We start from the raw sequence: 26,035 nt of genomic DNA, 5'->3' as shown, positions 1-26,035 counted from the left end.
CTTTATATTTTTAGAGTACTTTTCTGTGTGCAATACAGTGTTATAATAAATCAAATTGTCAATATCAAGACAGTTTTCAGAATTAAATGTAAACTATGTGCTGATATGTCAAAAACTGTGTCAAAAAAACAAACATCTACTTACCTCCTGCCACTCCCCAATGCCTCCGTTCTCCAACTGCATTTCCTGGTGTGCTAATTTTTCTGGTTCCCTGTGGTCAATACGTCAGGCTGCGGCTCAGCAAATCGCTGGCCACAGTGATGTCCCACCTTGGCAAATTATTACCTTAGGGGCAGTATGACGTATTGAGCCCCGGCACCAGGAAGAAGACCAGTATCAGGGCTTGATATGTCACACTACTGCTCACAGGCCAAGGCAGGACATTCCTGCAGCCAGCAAAGTCCCACCTTGTCTTTGTTACATTGTTTTTAAATAGGGGGTGGGTGTCTGCAATTTAAATAGGGGGTGGGTGTCTGCAACTTTCCCATTTTGCCCGTAATAAAAAAAAAACAAACATCTACTTACCTCCTGCCACTCCCCAATGCCTCCGTTCTCCAACTGCATTTCCTGGTGTGCTAATTTTTCTGGTTCCCTCTGGTCAATACGTCAAGCTGCGGCTCAGTAAATCGCTGGCCACAGTGATGTCCCACCTTGGCAAGTTATTACCTTAGGGGCAGTATGACGTATTGAGCCCCGGCACCAAGAAGAAGACCAGTGTCGGGGCTTGATATGTCACACTACTGCTCACAGGCCAAGGCAGGACATTCCTGCAGCCAGCAAAGTCCCACTTTGTCTTTCTTACATTGTTTTTAAATATGGGGTGGGTGTCTGCAATTTAAATAGGGGGTGGGTGTCTGCAACTTTCCCATTTTGCCCGTAATAAAAAAACAAACATCTACTTACCTCCTTCCACTCCCCAATACCTCCGTTCTCCAACTGCATTTCCTGGTGTTCTAATTTTTCTGGTTCCCTGTGGTCAATACGTCAGGCTGCGGCTCTGCAAATCGCTGGCCACAGGGATGTCCCAAGTTATTAGCTTAGCGGCAGTATGACGTATTGAGCACAGGCACCAGGAAGAAGACCAGTGTCGGGGCTTGATATGTCACACTACTGCTCACAGGCCAAGGCAGGACATTCCTCTAGCCAGCAAAATCCCACCTTGTCTTTGTTAGATTATTTCTCCCCCCATTTATGTTAACTGTTTGGCAGTGATTATAGGGTGGGTTGGCTTTTCTAGGAATGGGCTAGTTTTGTCATTATCAAAAGTTTTTTTCATATCTGTAATGCTCCTTGGGCCACCTACTTATTTTGTACACGCCCTTCCTCTTATTGTTGAAGTCCATTGAGTATTCCCGACCTTACTACTTCTAGAGTGGTTGCCAAATTTTCTTTGCCATTTAAGTCATCGTGCTGCTGTAACCTTTTCCCAGTTTTGCTTTTCATGTAACATTTTGTAAACTTTCAGGTTTTTCTAGTAATTTATAGGCAAGGGTTTATGTTGTTCTTACTGATCCTTCTGATGTATTCAATTACTGTTTGACCCTGCTTATGGAATAGTTTTTGGCCATTTTTGTTTTTCTTGTAAAAAAAAACTAATAAATATTTAAATTTAAAATAAACAAATAAATAAATTAAAAAACCTCTCTTCCTAAAGATTTCAACCTAAAATGTTTTATTGTTTATGGTGTCCTTTTATTAACATCTGCTCCATTGAATCAATAGACAATGCAACAGATATGGAAATCTCTGAGCTACGAGTCAAAGGAGTATAACAAGCAGATGCCCCAGTGCCAGCTCACCATTGATGCTATATTCTGACATTGTAGAACAATTATCTACCACAGGGCCGCAAGCAACCCTCTAGTGATTTAAAGGAGTGGCGTGAGGAAAAAAAATGTATCTCCCCCCCACGGTCTTCTGCACTGGGTCCCGGCAGTCGGCTGGAAGGGGGCATACTGACTCCACACGGAGCGCCATCCGACACGCCCCTCCAGGTATCCCATAGAGATACCTGGAGGGGGTTTGCCAGCCGCGGCTTCCTGTGGGGGTTGGACAACTGCTGGGGCCCTGTGCAGGAGATTCCTGGGGGGGGGGGGGAATAGGGTATAAGTTATTTTTCACTAGACTACTCTTAACAGAGGCCCCTGGCTCCACTCCTGTGTGGCAAGTTAATGTGCTGCCTGTATACTAGTAATAATGATTTGTACTTTTTTATGTAAATATCAGAGGAATACCCCAAGGGTGTGTGGTTAAAATTCAATCTTCTGCACATGAAGACACCAGTATTATAAATGGCACTTGGCACAATTGGGGACCTGTCACCAGTTTTACAGTGGGGCCCAGGAGTTTATGTCATGCCTCTGTATACAATATTCTTTATGTATACATTATCATTAAAACCCATCCTAGAATTAAATTAAATGTTTCATGATGTTAAATGTAGCTCTTGAAGACAGTTATTGAGAGTAAACAGTTTTATATAACCTGGGTCATTTCCCTAGAAGTTGTTTATAATGTTTGCAGCTTTAAGTGTGCACCTATACAGCAGGAGATCACTCCAAATCTCACCTGAACAATTGTGCAGTACATATAGTACCATAGAGCTGAGATATTTTGAAAGCATGGCTATTTTTATACATATATTCAAGTTCCTTTCTGAAAACGGGTTTCCTATGATGCCCAGTAAATAAATACTTTATGGATAGCTGGCTATTACCGCCTTCAGATGCCATAATCATCATGATGTAAAAGAGTAATGCTTTGAGGTGACTATACTACTATAATACTGCATGTGAGGAAAAGCTATAGTAGGGGACACATAATTATAAGGGCACTGTTTTAAATATCTATCATCAATAAAGCTCCTACATGGGGTGGATGCAGGACATGTATCCCTAAATAACCTAGTTTGAATTGGATAACAACCTTTGCAAGGGTTGTAATGGTGTTCCCACTGGTTGTCACCCAGCTTTCCCACAGGAAGAGAAAACTATGGCTCTTTTCATACTAGCATCCCAGATTGCAGAAAGCTCTAGTTCTATTGTAATGGTCCACTGCAGAAGTAAGATAAACATTCCAGTGCTCTATGGAGAAACCAACAAACTTAATCAAGTTTCAGTTAAGCTTTAACTCAATGGCTCTACAGGATTAAGTCTCTTGGTAACCCGTGTGTTTCCGTAAAACTCAACTCAAAACACTATCACATATACTAAACTATATTCTAAACTCACCTCTGCTAGTAAACTTTCCAATCGTGATATATGTTGGCTTGTAGATACACTCTTTTCACGGAACTCCTCCTGAAGGACAATCACCTGTACAGACAGCTGCTTCTCCATTTCTGTAGCCTAAACAGATAATGTAGCATTAAACATGAGGTATATCAAATAAAATGCAAATGATTACATAATAATCTGACTCAATTAACTGAAACTGAATAACAAACAATTTTATATTAAGATCAGTATTATGAACCCAGTACAATAAGAATACCCGTACCATGGACTACTTATAATAAACATCTACCTTAATGTTGGTACATCACCCCAAACATCATAATCATGAAAACAGACTTGTGAACATCAGGTGCTATTATCAGTCAACAACACTGCACAAGTGGACAACGGAGAACCGAAAACAGCCAATAACAATGCCAGGAGAACGGCGTACCTGCCTGACTGCACTGTACCAACTGTTGAGCTTGGTGGAGGAGAGATAATTCTATGGCATTGTTTTTCAGGGGTTGGCCTAGTCCCCTTAGTTCAGGTGAAGGGAATATCGTAACAACCACACCAAGACATTCTGGAAAATTGTATGCGGAACAGTTTGGGGAAAGCCCTTTTCTGTTCCAGTTTTCTGTTCCAGACTGATCTCACATATGCTCTTTTGGGTGAATGAACAAAAACTTTCACATATAGTGTATAACACTATGATAGCAACTTAATTCTTCACAATTCACCAGTACACATTTAGTAGACTTCCATATATACATGCATACCACTAAAGATTTACTTGGGGCATATAAAAATGATTTGTCCATATCCAAAGTATACAACACCTGGAGCTATTCTTTGAATACGTAATTTGCATCTGATTTCCATATAGTGATTACACTGAAGTATGTGGAGCACAGGTAACACTAGGTTAGAAAATATGACCTGGTATTTTTCCACTGCAGCCATGAAAAACAAAAGAATTGAAAGTGATGGTAAATGACTGAAATACAGAAAATACAGAAAAGCTGGCATATCAAGAACACATATCAATTGATATAGCATCACTCTGATGATCAATTGATATGGCATCACCCATCATTGCTGCCATACAATGGACATTGTCTCATTATGATCATGTTCATACAATACAGTTTTCATATGATCCACTGACTTGGTATCAAGTGAAAGCAGCTGAAGCCCTCACCTTGATTTTCAATACAGACCTTGATGGATAGTTTAAAAAGGGTTACTGAAGTGATTACTGATCAAAGTGTCACTGCTTCTTAACAAAATAAGATTTGACATCATCAAAAACGATGAAGGTCACTACAGAATAAGCAAGATTGCATTCAGTATGTCACATAAGTGAGTCCTCCCCTCACACTCTTGTAAATATTTTATTATATCTTTTCATGTGACGACACTGAAGAAATGACACTCTGCTACAATGTAAAGTAGTGAGTACACAGCCTGTATAACAGTGTTTAATGGTGTGTCCCCTCAAAATAACTCAACACACAGCCATTAATGTCTAAATCTTGGCCAGAAAAGTAAGTACACAGCTACTGAAAATGTCCAAATGGGCCCAAAGTGTCAATATTTTGTGTGAACACCATTATTTTCCAGCGAAGCCTTTTGGGCATGGAGTTCACCAGAGCTTCACAGGTTGTCACTGTTGTCCTCTCCCACTCCTCCATGACAACTTCACAGTGTTGGTGGATGCTAAGAGATCCGCATGTGGTTCCAGTAATCCATGTCCTTAGTCCAAACTGTGGGCTTTCTTATGCATCACCTGTAGAAGAGGCTTCCTTCCGGGATGACCGCCGGGCAGATCAATTTGATACAGTGTGCAGCGTGTGGCCTGAGCACTGACAGGATGACCCCCCCCCCCTTCAACCCCTGCAGCAATGCTGGCATCACCCATACGTTTATTCCCAAAGACAACTTCTGGATATGACGCTGAGCATGTGCACTCAACTTCTTTTGTCAACTATGGCCAGGCCTGTTCTGAGTGGTGCCTGTCCTGTAAGTGGTCTTGCCCATCGTGCTTCAGCTCGGTTTCAGGGTCTTGGCAATCTTTTTATAGCCTATTCCATCTTAATGTACAGCAACAATTCCTATTTTCAGATCCTCAGAGAGTTCATTGCCATGAGATGCCATGTTAAACTTCCAGTGTTGAGATTGAGAGTGTGAGAGCGATATCACAAAATTTACCACCTGCTCCCCATTCACACCGAAACACTAACAAGTCACATGACACCAGGGAGGGAAAATGGCTAATTGGGTCTAATTTGGACATTTCCACTTAGGGGTGTACTCACTTTTGAGTTATTTTGAGGAGACAGCAACATTAAAGGGGTACTCCACCCCATGTTATATCCTATAAAAAAGGATAGGGGATAACAAGATTGATTGCAGGGACCCGGCCGCTGGGACCCCCCCGACGATCTCTGGGCCGGCGCTGTGGTGTTACGGTCACGGAAGCCTGGAACTTATTTCTATATATGCACGTATTGAAGAAAATTGGTCTATATGTAATTTTCTTAAATATATTGAAACAAGTAACCTGTTAAATATTTTTTTTTTTTAAGGAAATTTTTTTTTACTTTTAAGCCGACTCCTGTGTTGGTCATGTGTCTTAATGATGGGGCAACTAGAGAACTTTCTCAGTGTCTTTTTTTTAAGTGTTTTTGTAAGTGTTGTATAGTGGCAACACTATATGGAATGTAAATCCACATAAGCAGATATATGATTTTTTTCTTTAGCAATAACAAAATGACAAAAATAAAATTCCAGCCACCTCAATGAAATGAAACTTATTTTTTTTGGCTTTCCTTGAATGAGGACAAACATATATACTATCCCAACGGAAATTAACAAGGTGCTTGGATCAGGACAGTATGAAACTATAAGAATAAACTTGAAGGACTTGTGTCTCTATTAGAGTAACTATGTCTTGATCCATTCCAGTAATAACTTGTAATTAGTAGATAGTGATTTTATAGAATAGGATGGGAATCCACCACTTTTACTGGGTCCAGTATCTGCGTTGCTGTTTCCAGTTTGTTCACAAATAGCACAAGAACATTCACTTGCTGCCAAGATGTAAAAGCATTCTTGGAAATTATTTCTTAATTTTAACTGGAACCTTCCCAGGCATCAGGCTTGTTGTGAAGCTGGATAATGATAATGAGTCATTTTGCCAATTTTGCCAACTGTAATAATAATAATATAATCTCCAAACGTCTAGAAAAATCAATATCATTGTGGGTTAATCTGTGTACATCCTCCTGTGTCTTTCTGCATGATTCCTGTGCCTGGGGTTTTATACGCCATGCTAAATGGAATGTTGCAGATACAAAACGAAAACAAATAGGTGATTTCAATTTCACAGCAATGTGTCAAGCTTGAAGGAAAATACAATAATACAGATCAATTTACATTAATAAAGAGAATTTTCAAATTAGTCTTTATGACATAAGACCATTATAGGCGGGAATGTGGTGGCTGACAATGCACAGTCAACTATCCAAGACCCGGGATGGGACCTGTATATTCTCCAAACTGTTGGAGTCCAAACTGATAAACCTGTACCCATGTGAATCTCAAAAAATCTCTATTCAGAAAACAAAGTACAACCAATTTGGGATGTTTTTTATACATATTTTTTGTCAAATAGAATCTTACTATGGATAGATCCTGTGATTGTCATTTCTATTTTCTTTGCCATGTTGCTGTCATTTTACATTTGGCTCAGTTGTTGAGCTGCGTCTTACTCATTAATGTCAATCTGGTCTGTGACTTTACCATTAGTCCCTGCATTTGTCTGGGCGTGCTGTACCCTACTATGATGCACATTTATTGTACCTTAATATGTCATTGTTGTATGTGTGTGCGCCATACATATTTCCTATTGCATGCTGTTAAAAACTTAACACCTTAAAAAGACTACAGGATCTGCTGCATATCTTTCTGCAGGCTACCTCCACACATGCATATTTTCTGTTGCAGATTTGCTGTAGCAGATTTTGCTTCCTGTTGAAGTAAATGGGCAACAAAATCTGCAGCAGCAAATCTGGAGCAAAATATGAACGTGTGAACATACCGAATGTACAGAATTAATTTTTAAAGTGCTTATACCAGAAGTCCTAACAATAGGAATAGTTACCCTTTTTGGTAGCATTTGTAGGAGAAAAGGACCACATTGTCCATCAATTCTGCAGATAAATTATTTCCTTTTCATTTTTTTCTCAGGACAGATACATGTTTCTTCCAGGCATGTTTAGATTCACTTACTGTACATTTACCAACCACATATATTTAAAGTGTGTTCCAAGCATTTACTACTTTTTCATAAAATATTTTCTCACTATCTTCCCTCAACTATTTCTGGGAAGCAGAAAAGGTCCTACCTGTTCTTCTCCCTAATGCTCTCTGGAAATAGTTGAGGGAAGATATTGAGCAAATGTGAGAAAATATTTTATGAAAAAGTATTAGATGCTCGGGACATACTTTTAATATACAGTCATGGCCGTAAATGTTGGCACCCCTGAAATTTTTCAAGAAAATTAAGTATTTCTCACAGAAAAGGATTGCAGTAACACATGTTTTGCTATACACATGTATATTCCCTTTGTGTGTATTGGAACTAAACCAAAATAGGAAGGAAAAAAGCAAATGGACCTAATGTCACACCAAACTCCAAAAAAATGGTCTGGACAAAATTATTGGCACCCTTAACTTAATATTTGGTTGCACACCCTTTGGAAAAAATAACTGAAATCAGTCACTTCCAATAACCATCAATAAGCTTCTTACACCTCTCAGCCGGAATGTTGGACCACTCTTCCTTTGCAAACTGCTCCAGGTCTCTCTTATTGGAAGGCGCCTTTTCCCAACAGCAATTTTAAGATCTCTCCACAGGTGTTCAATGGGATTTAGAGCTGGAATTATTGCTGGCCACTTCAGAACTCTCCAGCGCTTAGTTGCCATCCACTTCTGGGTGCTTTTTGACTTATGTTTGGGATCATTGTCCTGCTGGAAGACCCAAGATCTCGGACGCAAACCTAGCTTTTTGACACTGGGCTCTACAGTGCGACCCAAAATCTATTGGAAATCCTCAGATTTCATGATTCATTGCACACATTCAAGGCACCCAGTGCCAGAGGCAGCAAAGCAACCCCAAAACATCATTGAACCTCCACCATATTACACTGTGGACACTGTGTTCTTTTCTTTGTAGGCCTCATTCCGTTTTCGGTAAACAGTAGAATGATGTGCTTTATCAAAAAGCTTTATCTTGGTCTCATCTGTCCACTAGACATTTTCCCGGAAGGATTTTTGCTTACTCAAGTTCATTTTGGCAAAATGTAGTCTTGCTTTTTTATGTCTCTGTGTCAGCAATGGGGCCCTCCTGGGTCTCCTGCCATAGCGTTTCATTTAATTTAAATGTCAACAGATAGTTCACACAGACACTGATGCTTCCTGAGCCTGCTGGTCAGCTTGAACATCTTTGGAACTTGTTTGGGGCTGCTTATCCACCATCCGGACTATCCTGCGTTGACACCTTTCATCAATTTTTCTCTTCCGTCCACGCCCAGGGAGATTAGCTACACTGACATGGGTTGCAAACTTCTTGACAGCATTGCGCACTGTGAACAAAGGTAAATCTAGATCTCTGGAGCCTTGAGAGCCTTGAGATTGTTGATATTTTTCAACACTTTTGGTTCTCAAGTCCTCAGGCAGTTCTCTTCTGCTCTTTCTGTTGTCCATGCTTAGTGTGGCACACACAGACACACAATGCAAAGACTAAGTGAACTTCTCTCCTTTTTATCTGCTTTCAGGTGTGATTTGTATATTGCCCACACCTGTTACTTGACCCAGGGGAGTTTAAAGGAGCATCACATGCTTGAAACAATCCGATTTTTCCACAATTTTTAAAGGGTGCCAATCATTTTGTCCAGCCCATTTTTGGAGTCTAGTGTGACATTATGTCCAATTTGCTTTTTTCCTCCCTTTTTTTGTTTAGTTCCAATACACACCAAGGAAATAAACATGTGTATAGCAAAACATGTGTTACTGCAATCCTTTTCTGTGAGAAATACTTAATTTTCTTGAAAAATTTCAGGAGTGCCAACATTTATGGCCATGACTGTATGTGGTTTGGTAAATCTACAGTAAGTGAATCTAAACATGCCCGGAAGAAACATGTATCTATCCTAAAAGACAGAAGGAGGTGGGTGCTTGTCTCAATCATCGAATGCAGGAGAAACCACATCCATGATGATTTTGTGACGACATTATGCAACAATTGGACATTCCACATGGGTGTGGTTTTGCCCCTGCGCGATGACCAGTACAAGCACCGGCACCCTCCTGTCTCAGAACAGTATATTTACAAGACAATCGTGGAGCAGAAGGAAGGCAGAACAGGTAGGGCCTTTTCTGCTTCCTGGACAACCTCTTTAAGCTTCTCAGTTTCCCTCCTGAATCTTACCTAACACTTTGATATGTTAAAAGGTTTCAATCATGTCTCTTCTTTCCCCCAAACTATAGTGATTTAGTTCTTCAATTTTAGGTCTTTCCTGAAATGTTTTTTGTTTTTTACATCCTGTTTAAAATGAAAAATCATATTCACAGTAACACAAACCCATAAGTGTTCATTAAAGCTACCCTCTTAGAGTTATAATGTTATGAAGAATGTATAATTCACATACATGCTGCCTTGCTTTTTTATCTTGCTGCGGCGGTTTGCTGACATCAGCGCCGGTCCATGCGCCAAGAATGGGGTAGTGTCTCACAATATTGGAGCATGATGTACAGTGAAAGTCTGGCGGTTGTTTTACATACACAGAGATTAAAGGAGATATTAAAGGAGATCTGTAGTGCTCTGAACTTTATCCCCTATCCAAAGGGTCCGAGCGCTGGGGCCCCCCGCGATCTCCTGTACGGGGCCGTGGCAATGTACAGGAAAGGGGGCATTCCGTCCCCGCATGACACGGCAGCCGGCATGCCCCTCCATTAATCCCATAGAGATATATGGAGGGGCGTGCCGGCTGCCGCGTCATGCGGGGACAGAACGCCCCCTTTCCTGTACATTGCTGTGGCCCCGTACAGGAGATCGCGGGGGGCCCCAGCGCTCGGACCCCCCGCAATCTAAAACTTATCCCCTATCCTTCGGATAGGGGACAAAGTTCAGAGCACTGCAGATCTCCTTTAATTGGTTCCAGGATGAACATTGTATGTTAAGACCATAACGCTACGGAAAACTAGTAATTAGTTCCATATTCTCCAAAATGGAAGAAAAGAAGAAAAAAATGGAGATTAAATAAAAATGACAAGACAATGAATATAGATATAGCAAGTAGGGATCGACCGCGAGCGCCCCCCCCGCGTCGCACCCCCCACCGTAGTGCTGGGCGGTATACCGGTATGGATTTTTGCCCATACCACTATACCGTTCGGGCCCCTCCCCCACCCTCGGAGTCAATAAAAAAAATTAAACTTACCCGTAATGGGGGTGGTCCGGGCCATCCATCCTTCCTTCCTGTAGTGTCCGGCGGCATTCCGGGTGGAGGGTGAACCGGTCCGGGCTGTCCTTCTCCGGGGTCATCTTCTCCACTCCGGGCAGGCTCCGGCCTAGTACGCTGCATAGACGCCGCTACGCTGTGACGTCAGGTGCGTCGCTGCGCATGGGCGTCACTGCGCAGCGGCGTCTATGCAGCGTACTAGGCCGGAGCCTGCCCGGAGTGGAGAAGAGGACCCCCGGAGAAGAAGGACAGCCCGGACCGGTTCACCCTCCACCCGGAACGCCCCCGGACACTACAGGAAGGATGGATGGCCCGGACCACCCTGACAGGTAGGGGGAGAGAAGCGGGTGGCGGCAGCGGCCTATGGCACCGCAAAAGCCACTGCAGTGCATTGATTTAAAGCGCCCGCTTTAAATCAATGTTGTGCAGCGGTGTCGAGGGGAGATAAATAGCTGATAACTTATACCGGAATATCGGTATAAGCTATCGGCTATCGGCCCTAACCTCCACCGATTATCGGTATCGGCCCTAAAAAAACGATATCGGTCGATCCCTAATAGCAAGTCCTTACATATTAAATTTATAGCTGCTAGAAACTATAAATCACTTTATTCATAGAGGGCATGGGCTTCTTCATAGTCCTGCACAGTAGGCGCCGTGTACCAGAGATACAAATTGATGTTAAAGGAGTAGATGTCCTGGCACCGGTAAAGGGCAGTACAGTACCACACTTTACAGTAGGGAGGCACTACTAGACAGGAAATCAGTGAGTGTACTTCAATAATACAGGGGTTTTATTAGTAAAATTCCCATTCTGATTGGATGGATCTTCCAGCCATTCACATGAGTCACCAATCTGCACTGTTTCTGGCATTGTATGTTGAGTATGGCTTCAAGCCTAATTGGTCCAGAAAAGACCAATGTATATTGAAAATATGGTAACCTGTGGCCATTGTAACTTAAAAGGGTATTTCAGGATTTTTTATTTGACTATGCTACAGGGGCTGTAAAGTTAGTGTAGTTCATAATATATTGTCTCTACCTGTGTTTAATGGCTGGTCTCACAATTCTTATGTGATCTTTGTTTTTCATCGAAATGTGGTGAAGCAATCGTTGATCCACCGAGGACCTGCAGATGGGTCCCCTCGACCCCAGGGATAACCGGCATTTAATGTTTAAATACCGTGATCGCTATTGATCAGGTCATTTAACCATTTCAATGATGGACATCGGAGCCAGCTCCAATGTCCGTCATTACCGGTAGATGTCAGCTGCTGATAGCAGCGGGGCTCTGCCGGTTATGACGTGGATCCGACCCACGGCCTGCGTCTTATTCCTCTCACCTGACCTATGATGTACCGGTACATGATAGGTCGGGAAGAGGTTAAAATAAGGAACTCCATTTCTTTTGGTACTGAAGCTTTTACAATGCATTGAATATAACAGTTTTATTTACACCATGAGTGATGTCTGAGTAATATTTCTGATGTCATAGGAACGTTGAGTCTAAACTCAGGAGAACAGCAATAAAATCCCATCTCTATGGTAACATCACTAGACTGTGACAGTATAATATGGTGTAGCCTAGCAACTGGAAGGAAGATTTCAGCATCTCTTAAAGTCAAACAAGTATCATTACTGGACATTACATGTTTGGGATAAAATACTTAAATCCAAATATGACACTTTGGATGTAATGGCATGATACTACACTAAGCATAACAAAAGCAGCAATTTTCCACCTGTGTAAAAATAAAATATAATATCATGGTTGGTTATAACCTCACCTTAAAAGTCAAAAACTCTACTGTGCATTAAAAAAAAAATGTTTTTCTGGACTGAATTTAAAAATCTGTGACCTGTATTCTCAATAAAACTATATGATGTATGAAGACAATGTCATACAAAAGATCACTTACAGCTATATTGTTGTCTGGTTTATATATTATCAGCATTTATGAAAAATAACTTTACAGGGGGCGTGGCTTGCTCATGGCGGCGTGAGGACACACTTCTCCTCGGCTCTGCTCCTCGACCCGCTTTAAAAGCACTTTTTCGGCTCCCCTGATGCCTAATAGGAGGGGGAAGAAGCAGCCTACCCTCACACCATCGGACGGAGGCTCCATTACCCATTTTTTGGCAGCCAGAGGTCAGCGGGACGAGGATCTCCGGGGCCTAAGATGGCGGCTGTGGCAAGTACAAGATCTTCTCAGCGTTCGGCTGTGCGCGCGGGTCCTCCCTCTCCTACTCCTTCCCGTGCCTCCCGCGGCCCCCTGCTCTGATGTATCAGACGAGGAGGGTGAGTGGGATATTAGATCTTACCTGAAAGCTTTACCCACTAAGAAGGACTTTGATAATTGTGTGCATAGACTGGAAGCCAGTTATAAAAGGATGGATTCTCTTAAGGGGGACATGCGGCAGCTGGGCCAGCATATGAAGGATATAGAGAAGCAGCAGGAGGCGTTCGGTGACCGCATAGATTATCATCAACAGGTCCTACAGGACCATGCAGCCAAGATCACTGACCTCATTTACATGCAAGAGGACATTGAAAACCGCCACAGGCAAAATAATATCAGGCTACGGGGCATACCTGAAACGGTCCCACCTCCAGAACTGGACAGTACAGCCCAAAGGATCTTTGGCCTACTTCTGGGGTATGGAGACTCCCCCCTCTATTGAACTTGATCGTATCCATCGATTGCTGGGAGTTAAGCGACCTGACAACGCACCACTTCGAGACTTCATATGCCGGGTGCATTTTTATGAAGAAAAAGACTGGATCATGACCGCAGTGCGCTCACATGGCCCCACTGACCTAGACGGCGCTACTATCACTCTCCTACCAGATTTAGCAAGACGCACATTGCAACTACGCAGAGCTCTGAAACCCATCTTGGATATGCTCCGTGAGAGGGAGATCCCATATAGATGGGGGTTTCCATTTCAATTGAATGTACGCTACCAGGGCAAGACTGCCACTTTTCGTCATCTCGGGGACTTGCCGAAGTTTCTCACAGTTTTGGAATTGCCTATGGTTTCCATTCCGGATTGGCCGTCTGTCTTGTGCCCTATTGATCCACCGTTTCGTGAAAAGTGGGCGACGGTACCTCCAAAGCAGAAGCCACGCAATAGATCATCGCAGGGACCCCCCCACTGCTTGACTCTGCGACTTTTTCTTCCTTACTATGCCATTAACACAGTTCATGGCGTGCTTATTTTGTTCTTTTTGTTAATTTTTCACAGGAATTGTCACGCCTGTATGGAACTGTGGACATTGCTTTTGTTCGTTTTTGCTGGAGTCCTTCTTTTCAAGCTACGGTATACTGTGCATACTTACAATACAAGTGCTTATGTTTGATGGGTTATCCCCTCTCCCTTCGGGGAGATTATTGTGTTATTGAGCGGGTTGGGGGGTAGGTGGAGGGTGGTGGGTAGCTGGGGTGTTTATATTTCATAAGTTACACTTTGGTCCTAGATTGTCCTATGCCATTAGCTGTGATGGGCTGGCATTGCCCTAGCCTGCCAAGGGCGGTTGGTGGGATACCGCCAAATGCTGCTCTGTTGGTAGCGTGCATGTCGGTGTCTACTAGAGGCATCGTGATCCTATTTTTGTTATGTTTCTTGTCTTCTCAGTTCCTAAGTTTGTTTTTTCTCTTCTTTCTCTTTGTTTCTTTTGTCTGTTTGTCTCCCTTCTTCTCCTTCCCTTCCTTCCCCTTCTGTCCCTCCCTGTCTTACCCTCCCCTCCCTTTTCCCTTTCCCCTACCCACCTTAGGTCGTTATGGATACATTGTCTTTATGCTCCTTCAATGTGAAAGGTCTAAATGTCCCTGAAAAAAGACACCAAATCTCTAGATACCTCCACAAGCAAAAGGTTTTAATAGCTCTCTTCCAGGAGACTCACTTTAAATCCACAGAATTCCCGGTGATCAATGATCGGCTGTATCCGGTCTGGTATCACTCTATGTCTCCCGATTCCAAATCCAGAGGGGTGTCTATAGCTTTTCATCGATCATTTCAACCTACTACCCTGAAATCATCCTGTGACCCTCTGGGTCGTTATGTATTTTTACAATTTTCACATTCCTCCCGCTTGTTCGCTATTGCATCTGTTTGTTTTCCGAACCAGGGACAAGTTTATTTTGCTACTAAGGTCCTTCGACTCCTGGACGACTTCGCAGGTTCCTCACAGTTTATTCTGGGTAGAGACTTCAACTGGGTCTGGGACCCTCTTGTAGATACTTCGACCGGTAAGTCCTCTTTATCATTTGCAGCATTGACTGACTGGGGGGCTCGTTGATCGCCAGATGGTAGACGTATGGCGCACGACTCATCCGGGGGTCAAGGATTTCACCTTTTTTTCACCCACACATAAATCATATAGTCGCCTAGACATGGTATTCATTAGTCACTCCCTCCTTTCCCTCTCACCCTGGGCCTCTATCGCCCCAATTGTTTGGTCAGACCCTGCCCCTGTCCTTGTCAGCATACAACTCTCCCCGGGTGCACCCAGAGCTTATTCCTGTAGGCTGAAGGATCATCCACTCAAGGACGTTCTCTGTGTCCAGGTGGTCAGACAAGTGATATCCGACTTTCTTGACATCCATGCCTCCGATTGTACCTCGGCGCCCACCCAATGGGAGGCGCTGAAGTGTACAGTCCGTGGTATTTTTATTGCTCATTGAGCTCGACTTAAGAGAGAACATGCATCACAGTTGCATGATCTCTTTGACTCCTTAGCCTCCTTGGAAGCGTCAAACAAGAGATCTTACACGGATTCTACCAGAGCTCAAATCGCGTCGGTTAGACAGCAAATCTCTTTGCTTACGGGAAAGGGCACATAGGGGATATTATGAGTATGCTGACAGGGTGGGTACATGGCTGTCTAGGGCCTTGTATCCACGTTTATCCACACCTTACATTCTGTCCCTGACATCCCCTTCCTCGGGTAAGTTACATACCACACAACAGATTATTGAGGAGTTCCGATCTTATTATCAATCCCTGTACAGCATAAAAGGCAGATATTCGGATCTCCCGACTTCTATCTTCCGTGATAAAATTCAGTGTTACCTGACCCGCCATAGTCTCCCCATGTTATCCCCCTCTTTATGGGAGCATCTTGAGCGGCCGCTAGAGCTTGGGGAGGTAACCGACGCCATCAAAGCTTTGAAGAATGGTAAGAGTCCTGGACCTGATGGATTCACGGCTCGATTCTATAAATTATTTGCGTCCATGGAGGCACCACCTCTGCTTCCCTCTTTTAATTCTATTGTGGATGGTGCTTGCTTCCCTCAGCAGGCTCTGGCTGCCCATATCACGGTGTTACCAAAACCTAATAAAGATCCCTCTAGCTGCTGTAATTATAGACCTATCTCACTCCTTAATCTGGATTTGAAACTGTACTCCAAGATCCTGGCCCTGAGATTAGGCCCATTGTTGCCCTCTATTATTCATACGGACCAAGTGGGTTTTGTTAAAGGGCGGGAGGCTAGGGATAACACCCTGAAATCGTTCTCTCTCATTGCTGCTGCCAAATCGAAGGGCCTACCCGTTTGCCTTCAATCTATAGATGCCGAGAAGGCCTTTGATAGAGTGGGGTGGGACTTCCTAGATCTGGCAATGACAAACATGGGCATGGGTCCGAGATTTCATAGGTATGTAATGGCACTGTATGAGGGTGCGAGTGCCCAAGTGAAAGTTAATGGTACCTTGTCTGCTCCATTCGATGTTCGGAACAGCACCAGACAAGGTTGCCCTTTATCGCCACTTCTTTACGTCATAGCTATGGAGTATTTGGCGGTGGCACTGAGACAGAATGATTCTATCAAAGGACTGGCCTTAGGTTTGTCCACATATAAGTTATCTCTTTTTGCTGATGATTTGCTCTTATATGTATCCTCTCCCCATGTCTCTATCCCTGTCATATTATCTGAATTCGAAGAGTAATAGCGCTCTCTGCCATTTCAAAGTTAATTCTCATAAGTCGGAGCTCCTCAATATTACTATCTCTCCCGACACATTTGCCGCCATTTCCTCCCATTTTCCCTTTAAAGTACAGCGCACTACTATTTCATACCTGGGGATACAACTGGGTCCTGACTTGTCCTCTCTATTTGACAACGACTATCTCCCCCTGTTGTGATCCCTAGAACGAGATCTGTCCTGCTGGGGGAATCTCACGCTCTCGTGATTTGGTAGGATGGAAGCTATCAATATGGACCTGTTACCGCGTCTACTATATCTCATGCAGACGTTGCCCTTTAGGATTTCTGTTTCCTTTTTGTCCCGGCTTCGGACTATGGTGACTCAATTCATTTGGTCTTCTGGAGGGCCGCGTATGCGCCACCAGATTTTGATCCGGAGTAGGGAGAGGGGGGGGGAGCAGGACTCCCTGATTTTCGCCTATACTACAAGGCGGTCATCTGTTCGCGTATCTTGGATTTCTGTCATCATACCGCCTCGAAGCAGTGGGTTGCCCTTGAAGTAGCTTTATCTCCTGTCCATCCTGCTGCATTGCCCTGGTTACCCCCGGGTTCTAGACCGTCGAACGTGGACCTCCCTTCACCTGACTCATCTTATGCTGCCCGTATGGGAGTCCCTCCTACTCACTCCGGACATTTCTTCACGCCCTGGTCAACTTACTCCCCTTTTTAGTAACCTTACATTGGGCCGGGACACTGCAGTTGCTGCATTACTCCCTGACCCCCCTAATCCACATCTCAGGTTGCACTCTGTGGTGGACTCCTCTACTCTGGTTCTCCAGGCACGTGGTTCACGTATGAATGCCTCAGATCCTATTACCTCTCCTTACACCCTAAAACACAAATACACAGATCTCTAACTAGCTTTGAAACCTTATGTACTCTTTCGTCTCCCCCCCCTACATACAATTTCTTTAGTCTACGCGATGCTGCGGGGGGTTATTGAGGAACCGCTGAAACCTGCGTATGTCGTTCATTGGGAGAATGACTTAGATCGGGTTTTTTCGGAACCTGAACTTTTAAAGATTTATACCTTGACCCACAGGGCCTCCCTCTCTTCCAGGATCCAGGAACGTAATTTTAAAATATTGACCAGGTGGTATAGATGTCCTGACCGTTTACATAGGCTCTTCCCTTCGGCATCGGAGATATGTTGGCGCTGTGGACAGGAGACGGGTACATATTTGCATATATGGTGGAGCTGCCCTCAGATTAACGGTTTCTGGAGGGAGGTTTTTGACCTCTATAATGGGGTTACGTCGGGGTCCGTCTCTCCTGATCGCGCCATAGCTCTTCTTTCTTTAGTGCCTGGGTCCTTATCTCGAGCTAGAAAGGGTCTACTGAGACATTTCCTTGGGGCTGCTAGGCCTTCGAGGGTTGAGCTGGTTGAAACCTTGAATAAGATCCGCAGAATGGAGGAGATGGTGGCCTCGGATAGGGATAAGATAGATAACTTCTCTGCAGTTTGGGCGTCTTGGGACTATTATAGGGAATCAGCTGAGTTTCTAGTGTGGCTACAGTAGTTTGATGTATTCATGCCATAATGATTTCCTTTTCCTATCCCCTCCCATATTCTTTCCTTCCCTGTTTCCTCCCTCCCCCCTCACCCTTCTTTGTCTCCCTCTATTGTTGCCTTTGTGGCTTGTGTGTCTCCCCTCTTTCGTTCTTTGCTTTCTACTTTTCTGCTTACTTATTGTTTGTCCTTTCTCTGGGTCTCATTAATACTACGTGGTGCTCTAGCTTCGTGGAAGACTGTGTTAGAATCTGATACACAAGATCTCCTTAATAGGAGAACCTGCCTTCACATTAGTACTGTATCCTATTTGATCTTGTGCCTGTTGCGAACTGGGGCAACTGTCTTGGTGGGATATTTCATTGTCGGACTCTCCGAGGAGGGTCACTCAGTCTAGGGGGGGGGGGGGGGGGGGGGTGACCCTATGTGAATGTACTCGGACGCTTCTCTTCACACAAGCTTTACCATGTACCATCTTTTTGATGTTTTTACTGTATGTTTTGTTTGTTGTTTTCTTTAAAATCAATAAAAACATATTTGCCATAAAAATAACTTTACATTGGTGAAAAACTTTTCTAGACTATGGCCACTGGAACGGGTCTAGGGTGCTGTATGCAAATGACAAAAATAAAGCATTTAAACTACTAAAACAGGACGGCAGTGAGGAAGCATTAAAAAGCTATAGATAAAAAAGTAGAATATGTAAAATACAGATAAAAGCCACAAAAGTAGAGACAGAAAGACTTATTGCCAAAGAGAGTAAAACTAACCCCATAATGTTCTTTCACTATATAAATAACAAAAAGGTTAAAAATGTGTTGGCCCTTTAATAAATTATGTGGAAGAAATTATAGACAGGGATCAGAAAAAAGCAAATATATTAAACAAGTTCTTCTCCACTGTATTCACCAAGGAAAATGAAATGCCAGGTGAAATACAGCGAAATAAGGTCGAAAAAAAACTCCCCAGTACAGGTCACCTGTCTAACCCAGGAAGAAGTACAGTGCCGCCTACAAAAAATCAAAATAGACAAATCACCAGGTCCAGATGGCATTCACCCCCGTGTTCTAAAGGAATGAATTAATGTAATAGACAGACCCCTATTTTTAATATTAAATGACTCTATAATGACAGGGTCTGTTCCCCAGGACTAGCGCATAGCAAATGTGGTGCCAATATTTAAAAAGGAATTATAGGCCTGTTAGTTTAACCTGCGTTGTTTGTAAATAGTTTGAGGGTTTTCTAAGAGATGCTATTTTGGAGTATCTTGATAAAAATAAATGTATGACTCCATATCAGCATGGCTTTATGAGGGATCAGTCCTGTCAAACTAACCTGATCTGCTTTTATGAGGAGGTGAGCTCCAGACTGGACCAGGGGGAATCGCTGGATGTCGTATATATGGATTTTTCCAAAGCATTTGATACGGTGCCACATAAAAGGTTGGTGCATAAAATGAGAAGGATTGGGCTTGGAGAGAATATGTGTAAGTGGGTGTCACGATGCCGGCTGGCAGGAGGTGGATCCTCTGTGCCAGAGAGGGATTGGCGTGGACCGTGCTAGTGGACCGGTTCTAAGTCACTACTGGTATTCACCAGAGCCCGCCGCAAAGCGGGATGGTCTTGCAGCGGCGGTAGTAACCAGGTCGTATCCACTAGCAACGGCTCAACCTCTCTGACTGCTGAAGATAGGCGCGGTACAAGGGAGTAGACAAGAGCAAGGTCGGACGTAGCAGAAGGTCGGGGCAGGCAGCAAGGATCGTAGTCAGGGGCAACGGCAGGAGGTCTGGAACACAGGCTAGGAACACACAAGGAAACGCTTTCACTGGCACGATGGCAACAAGATCCGGCGAGGGAGTGCAGGGGAAGTGAGGTATACATAGGGAGTGCACAGGTGAACACACTAATTAGAACAACTGCGCCAATCAGTGGCGCAGTGGCCCTTTAAATCGCAGAGACCCGGCGCGCGCGCGCCCTAGGGAGCGGGGCCGCGCGCGCCGGGACAGGACCGACGGAGAGCGAGTCAGGTACGGGAGCCGGGGTGCGCATCGCGAGCGGGCGCCACCCGCATCGCGAATCGCATCCCGGCTGGAGGCGGTATCGCAGCGCACCCAGTCAGTGGATCTGACCGGGGCGCTGCAGTGGCGAGGATGTTGCGAGCGCTCCGGGGAGGAGCGGGGACCCGGAGCGCTCGGCGTAACAGTACCCCCCCCTTGGGTCTCCCCCTCTTCTTGGAGCCTGAGAACCTGAGGACCAGACTTTTGTCTAGGATATTGTCCTCAGGTTCCCAGGATCTCTCTTCAGGACCACAGCCCTCCCAATCAACCAAGAAATATGTTTTCCCTCTGACCGTCTTGGAGGCCAGTATCTCCTTCACGGAGAAGATGTCAGAAGAACCGGAAACAGGAGTGGGAGAAACAAGTTTGGGAGAGAAACGGTTGATGATGAGTGGTTTAAGAAGAGAGACATGAAAGGCATTAGGAATACGAAGAGAAGGAGGAAGAAGAAGTTTGTAAGAGACAGGATTAATTTGGCACAAGATTTTGAAAGGACCAAGATAGCGTGGTCCCAGTTTGTAGCTGGGGACACGGAAGCGGACATATTTAGCGGAGAGCCATACCTTGTCTCCGGGAGAAAAAATGGGGGGAGCTCTTCTTTTCTTATCGGCAAACTTTTTCATGCGAGATGAAGCCTGTAAAAGAGAATTTTGGGTCTCTTTCCATATGGTGGAAAGATCACGAGTTACTTCATCCACAGCGGGCAAACCAGAGGGCAAGGGAGTAGGGAGGGGGGAAGAGGGTGACGGCCGTACACCACGAAAAATGGGGATTTGGAAGAAGATTCAGAGACTCTGAAGTTGTACGAGAATTCGGCCCATGGTAGAAGATCTGCCCAGTCATCCTGGCGGGAGGAAACAAAATGCCGTAAATAGTCACCCAGGACCTGGTTAATTCTTTCTACTTGCCCATTGGATTGAGGATGAAAAGCAGAAGAGAAGTTTAATTTAATCTTGAGTTGTTTACAGAGAGCCCTCCAGAATTTTGACACGAATTGGACGCCTCTATCCGAGACGATCTGTGTGGGCAAACCGTGAAGACGAAAAATGTGTACAAAAAATTGTTTTGCCAACTGAGGCGCTGAAGGAAGACCAGGAAGAGGAATAAAATGTGCCATCTTGGAAAATCGATCAACGACCACCCAAACAACAGTGTTGCCACGGGATGGGGGTAAGTCTGTAATAAAGTCCATACCAATCAGAGACCAAGGCTGTTCGGGGACAGGCAGAGGATGAAGGAGACCAGCAGGCTTCTGGCGAGGAGTCTTATCCCGGGCACAGACAGTACAGGCCCGCACAAAATCGACAACATCCGTCTCCAGAGTCGGCCACCAATAGAAACGAGAGATGAGTTGCAAGGATTTTTTGATGCCCCCATGGCCAGCGAGGTGGGAGGAGTGACCCCATTTGAGAATCCCGAGGCGTTGGCGTGGGGAAACGAAGGTCTTCCCTGGAGGAGTTTGCCTGATGGAGGCTGGAGAAGTGGAGATCAGACAGTCAGGAGGAATGATGTGTTGCGGAGAGAGCTCTACTTCCGAGGCATCCGAGGAACGAGAGAGAGCATCGGCCCTAATGTTCTTGTCGGCAGGGCGAAAATGAATTTCAAAGTTAAAACGGGCAAAGAACAGAGACCACCTGGCCTGGCGAGGATTCAGCCGTTGGGCAGACTGGAGATAGGAGAGATTCTTGTGATCGGTGTAAATGATAACTGGAAATTTTGATTCCTCCAGCAGATGCCTCCATTCCTCAAGTGCCAATTTAATGGCCAGTAGTTCTCGATCCCCGATGGAGTAGTTCCTCTCCGCCGGAGAGAAGGTCCTAGAAAAAAAACCACAAGTAACAGCATGCCCGGAAGAATTTTTTTGTAGAAGGACAGCTCCAGCTCCCACTGAGGAGGCATCAACCTCCAATAGGAAGGGTTTAGACGGGTCAGGTCTGGAGAGCACGGGAGCAGAAGAAAAGGCAGACTTGAGCCGTTTGAATGCGTCTTCCGCTTGAGGAGACCAGGACTTAGGATTGGCATTCTTCTTGGTTAAAGCCACGATAGGAGCCACAATAGTGGAAAAATGTGGAATAAATTGTCTGTAATAATTGGCGAACCCCAAAAAACGTTGGATAGCACGGAGTCCGGAGGGGCGTGGCCAATCTAAGACGGCAGAGAGTTTATCTGGGTCCATTTGTAGTCCCTGGCCAGAGACCAAGTATCCTAGGAAAGGAAGAGATTGACATTCAAACAGACATTTCTCCATTTTGGCATAAAGTTGATTGTCTCGAAGTCTCTGAAGAACCATGCGGACATGCTGGCGGTGTTCTTCTAAGTTGGCAGAAAAAATCAGAATATCGTCCAGATACACAACAACACAGGAATATAAGAGATCACGAAAAATTTCATTAACAAAGTCTTGGAAGACGGCAGGAGCGTTGCACAGGCCAAAGGGCATGACCAGATACTCAAAGTGTCCATCTCTAGTGTTAAATGCAGTTTTCCATTCGTCCCCCTCCCTGATGCGGATGAGATTATAAGCACCTCTTAAGTCCAGTTTGGTAAAGATGTGGGCACCTTGAAGGCGATCAAAGAGTTCTGAAATAAGAGGTAGGGGGTAGCGTTTTTTTACCGTGATTTTATTAAGTCCGCGGTAATCAATGCAAGGACGTAGGGAGCCATCTTTTTTGGACACAAAGAAAAATCCAGCTCCGGCAGGAGAGGAGGATTTGCGGATAAACCCCTTTTTTAAATTTTCCTGGATGTATTCAGACATAGCAAGAGTCTCTGGGGCGGACAGAGGATAAATTCTGCCCCGGGGTGGAGTAGTGCCCGGGAGGAGGTCAATAGGACAGTCATAAGGCCTGTGAGGAGGTAAAGTCTCAGCTTGTTTTTTGCAAAATACGTCAGCATAGTCCATATAAGCCTTAGGGAGACCGGTTACAGGGGGAACCACAGGGTCACGGCAGGAAGTACTGGGAACTGGTTTAAGACAGTCCTTGAAACAAGAAGTACCCCAGGCCTTGATCTCTCCTGTGGACCAATCAAGGGTTGGGGAATGGCGTTGAAGCCAAGGTAGTCCAAGGAGAATTTCGGAAGTGCAATTGGAGAGGACCAAAAACTCAATTTTTTCGTGATGAGGTCCGATGCACATTAGGAGGGGCTCCGTGCGGTAACGTACGGTACAGTCCAATCTTTCATTGTTAACACAATTGATGTAGAGGGGTCTGGCGAGACTGGTCACCGGGATGTTGAACCTGTTGATGAGAGAGGCCAAAATAAAATTTCCTGCAGATCCGGAATCCAAGAAGGCCATAGTAGAGAAGGAGAAGGTAGAGGCAGATATCCGCACAGGCACAGTAAGGCGTGGAGAAGCAGAGTTGACATCAAGAACTGTCTCACCTTTGTGCGGAGTCAGCGTACGTCTTTCCAGGCGGGGAGGACGGATAGGACAATCCTTCAGGAAGTGTTCGGTACCGGCACAGTACAGGCAAAGATTCTCCATGCGGCGTCGTGTCCTCTCTTGAGGTGTCAAGCGAGACCGGTCAACTTGCATAGCCTCCACGGCGGGAGGCACAGGAACGGATTGCAGAGGACCAGAGGAGAGAGGAGCCGGGGAGAAAAAACGCCTCGTGCGAACAAAGTCCATATCCTGGCGGAGTTCTTGACGCCTTTCGGAAAAACGCATGTCAATGCGAGTGGCTAGATGAATGAGTTCATGCAGGTTAGCAGGAATTTCTCATGCGGCCAGAACATCTTTAATGTTGCTGGATAGGCCTTTTTTAAAGGTCGCGCAGAGGGCCTCATTATTCCAGGATAATTCGGAAGCAAGAGTACGGAATTGTATGGCGTACTCGCCAACGGAAGAATTACCCTGGACCAGGTTCAGCAGGGCAGTCTCAGCAGAAGAGGCTCGGGCAGGTTCCTCAAAGACACTTCGAATTTCTGAGAAGAAGGAGTGTACAGAGGCAGTGACGGGGTCATTGCGGTCCCAGAGCGGTGTGGCCCATGACAGAGCTTTCCCAGACAGAAGGCTGACTACGAAAGCCACCTTAGACCTTTCAGTAGGAAACTGGTCCGACATCATCTCCAAGTGCAGGGAACATTGTGAAAGAAAGCCACGGCAAAACTTAGAGTTCCCATCAAATTTATCCGGCAAGGATAGTCGTAGGCCGGAAGCGGCCACTCGCTGCGGAGGAGGTGCAGGAGCTGGCGGAGGAGATGATTGCTGAAGCTGTGGTAGTAGCTGCTGTAGCATCACGGTCAGTTGAGACAGCTGATGGCCTTGTTGCGCTATCTGTTGTGACTGCTGGGCGACCACCGTGGTGAGGTCGGCGACAACTGGCAGTGGAACTTCAGCGGGATCCATGGCCGGATCTACTGTCACGATGCCGGCTGGCAGGAGGTGGATCCTCTGTGCCAGAGAGGGATTGGCGTGGACCGTGCTAGTGGACCGGTTCTAAGTCACTACTGGTATTCACCAGAGCCCGCCGCAAAGCGGGATGGTCTTGCAGCGGCGGTAGTAACCAGGTCGTATCCACTAGCAACGGCTCAACCTCTCTGACTGCTGAAGATAGGCGGGGTACAAGGGAGTAGACAAGAGCAAGGTCGGACGTAGCAGAAGGTCGGGGCAGGCAGCAAGGATCGTAGTCAGGGGCAACGGCAGGAGGTCTGGAACACAGGCTAGGAACACACAAGGAAACGCTTTCACTGGCACGATGGCAACAAGATCCGGCGAGGGAGTGCAGGGGAAGTGAGGTATACATAGGGAGTGCACAGGTGAACACACTAATTAGAACAACTGCGCCAATCAGTGGCGCAGTGGCCCTTTAAATCGCAGAGACCCGGCGCGCGCGTGCCCTAGGGAGTGGGGCCGCGCGCGCCGGGACAGGACCGACGGAGAGCGAGTCAGGTACGGGAGCCGGGGTGCGCATCGCGAGCGGGCGCCACCCGCATCGCGAATCGCATCCCGGCTGGAGGAGGTATCGCAGCGCACCCGGTCAGTGGATCTGACCGGGGCGCTGCAGTGGCGAGGATGTTGCGAGCGCTCTGGGGAGGAGCGGGGACCCGGAGCGCTCGGCGTAACAGTGGGTAAGTAACTGTCTCAGTGATAGGAAACAGAGGGTGGTTATTAATGGTACTTATTCTGATTGGGTGACTGTTACTAGTGGGGTACCACAGGGGTCAGTCTTGGGTCCTGTCCTATTTAATATATTTATTAATGACCTTGTAGAGAGGTTGAATAGTAAAGTAGCAATCTTTGCAGATTATACTAAACTCTGTAAAGCGGTAAGCACTATAGAGGACAGTGCACTGTTACAAATGAATCTGAATAGGTTGGAGGTTTGGGCTGAGAAGTGGCAGATGAGGTTCAACACTGATAAATGTAAGGTTATGCACATGGGGAGGTAAAATCCGGGACGGGGTTATATATTAAATGGGAGAACACTTGGGACGACTGACATGGAAAAGGACTTAGTCTTAGTTAACATTAAATTTAGCTGTAGTGACCAGTGTCGGGCAGCTGCTGCCAAGACAAATAAAATCATGGGGTGCATCAACAGGGGCATAGATACCCACGACAAGAAAATAATACCGCTGTACAAATCACTGGACATACCACTGTGTACAGTCCTGGGCACCAATGTACAAGAAAGATATAGTGGTGCTGGAGAGGGTTCAAAGACGGGCAGACAGGGTAATTCGGGGAATGGGAGGACTATAGTACCCAGAAAGATAATCAGAATTTGAAAAAG

At 45.3% G+C, this 26,035-nt stretch overlaps 1 protein-coding gene across 2 annotated transcripts in view; it reads right to left on the bottom strand.

Moving 5' to 3' along the window:
- Positions 1-26,035, bottom strand: part of BICDL1 (BICD family like cargo adaptor 1) — a 98,819-nt gene that overhangs the window by 48,222 nt on the left and 24,562 nt on the right. For both annotated transcript variants that reach the window (XR_008846224.1, XM_056529867.1), the window contains exon 3: positions 3,231-3,347. Coding sequence is in view for 1 of the 2 variants with exons in the window: in XM_056529867.1 (XP_056385842.1) it covers positions 3,231-3,347 (117 nt within the window). In the remaining variant the exon portion in view is untranslated. The remainder of the gene's footprint in view (positions 1-3,230; positions 3,348-26,035) is intronic.

The sequence above is a fragment of the Hyla sarda genome, chromosome 1 (assembly GCF_029499605.1).
Source record: "Hyla sarda isolate aHylSar1 chromosome 1, aHylSar1.hap1, whole genome shotgun sequence".
Taxonomy (NCBI): domain Eukaryota; kingdom Metazoa; phylum Chordata; class Amphibia; order Anura; family Hylidae; genus Hyla; species Hyla sarda.
Note: the sequence above shows the minus strand (reverse complement) of the source record. Positions and strands in the feature narration are given on the sequence as shown.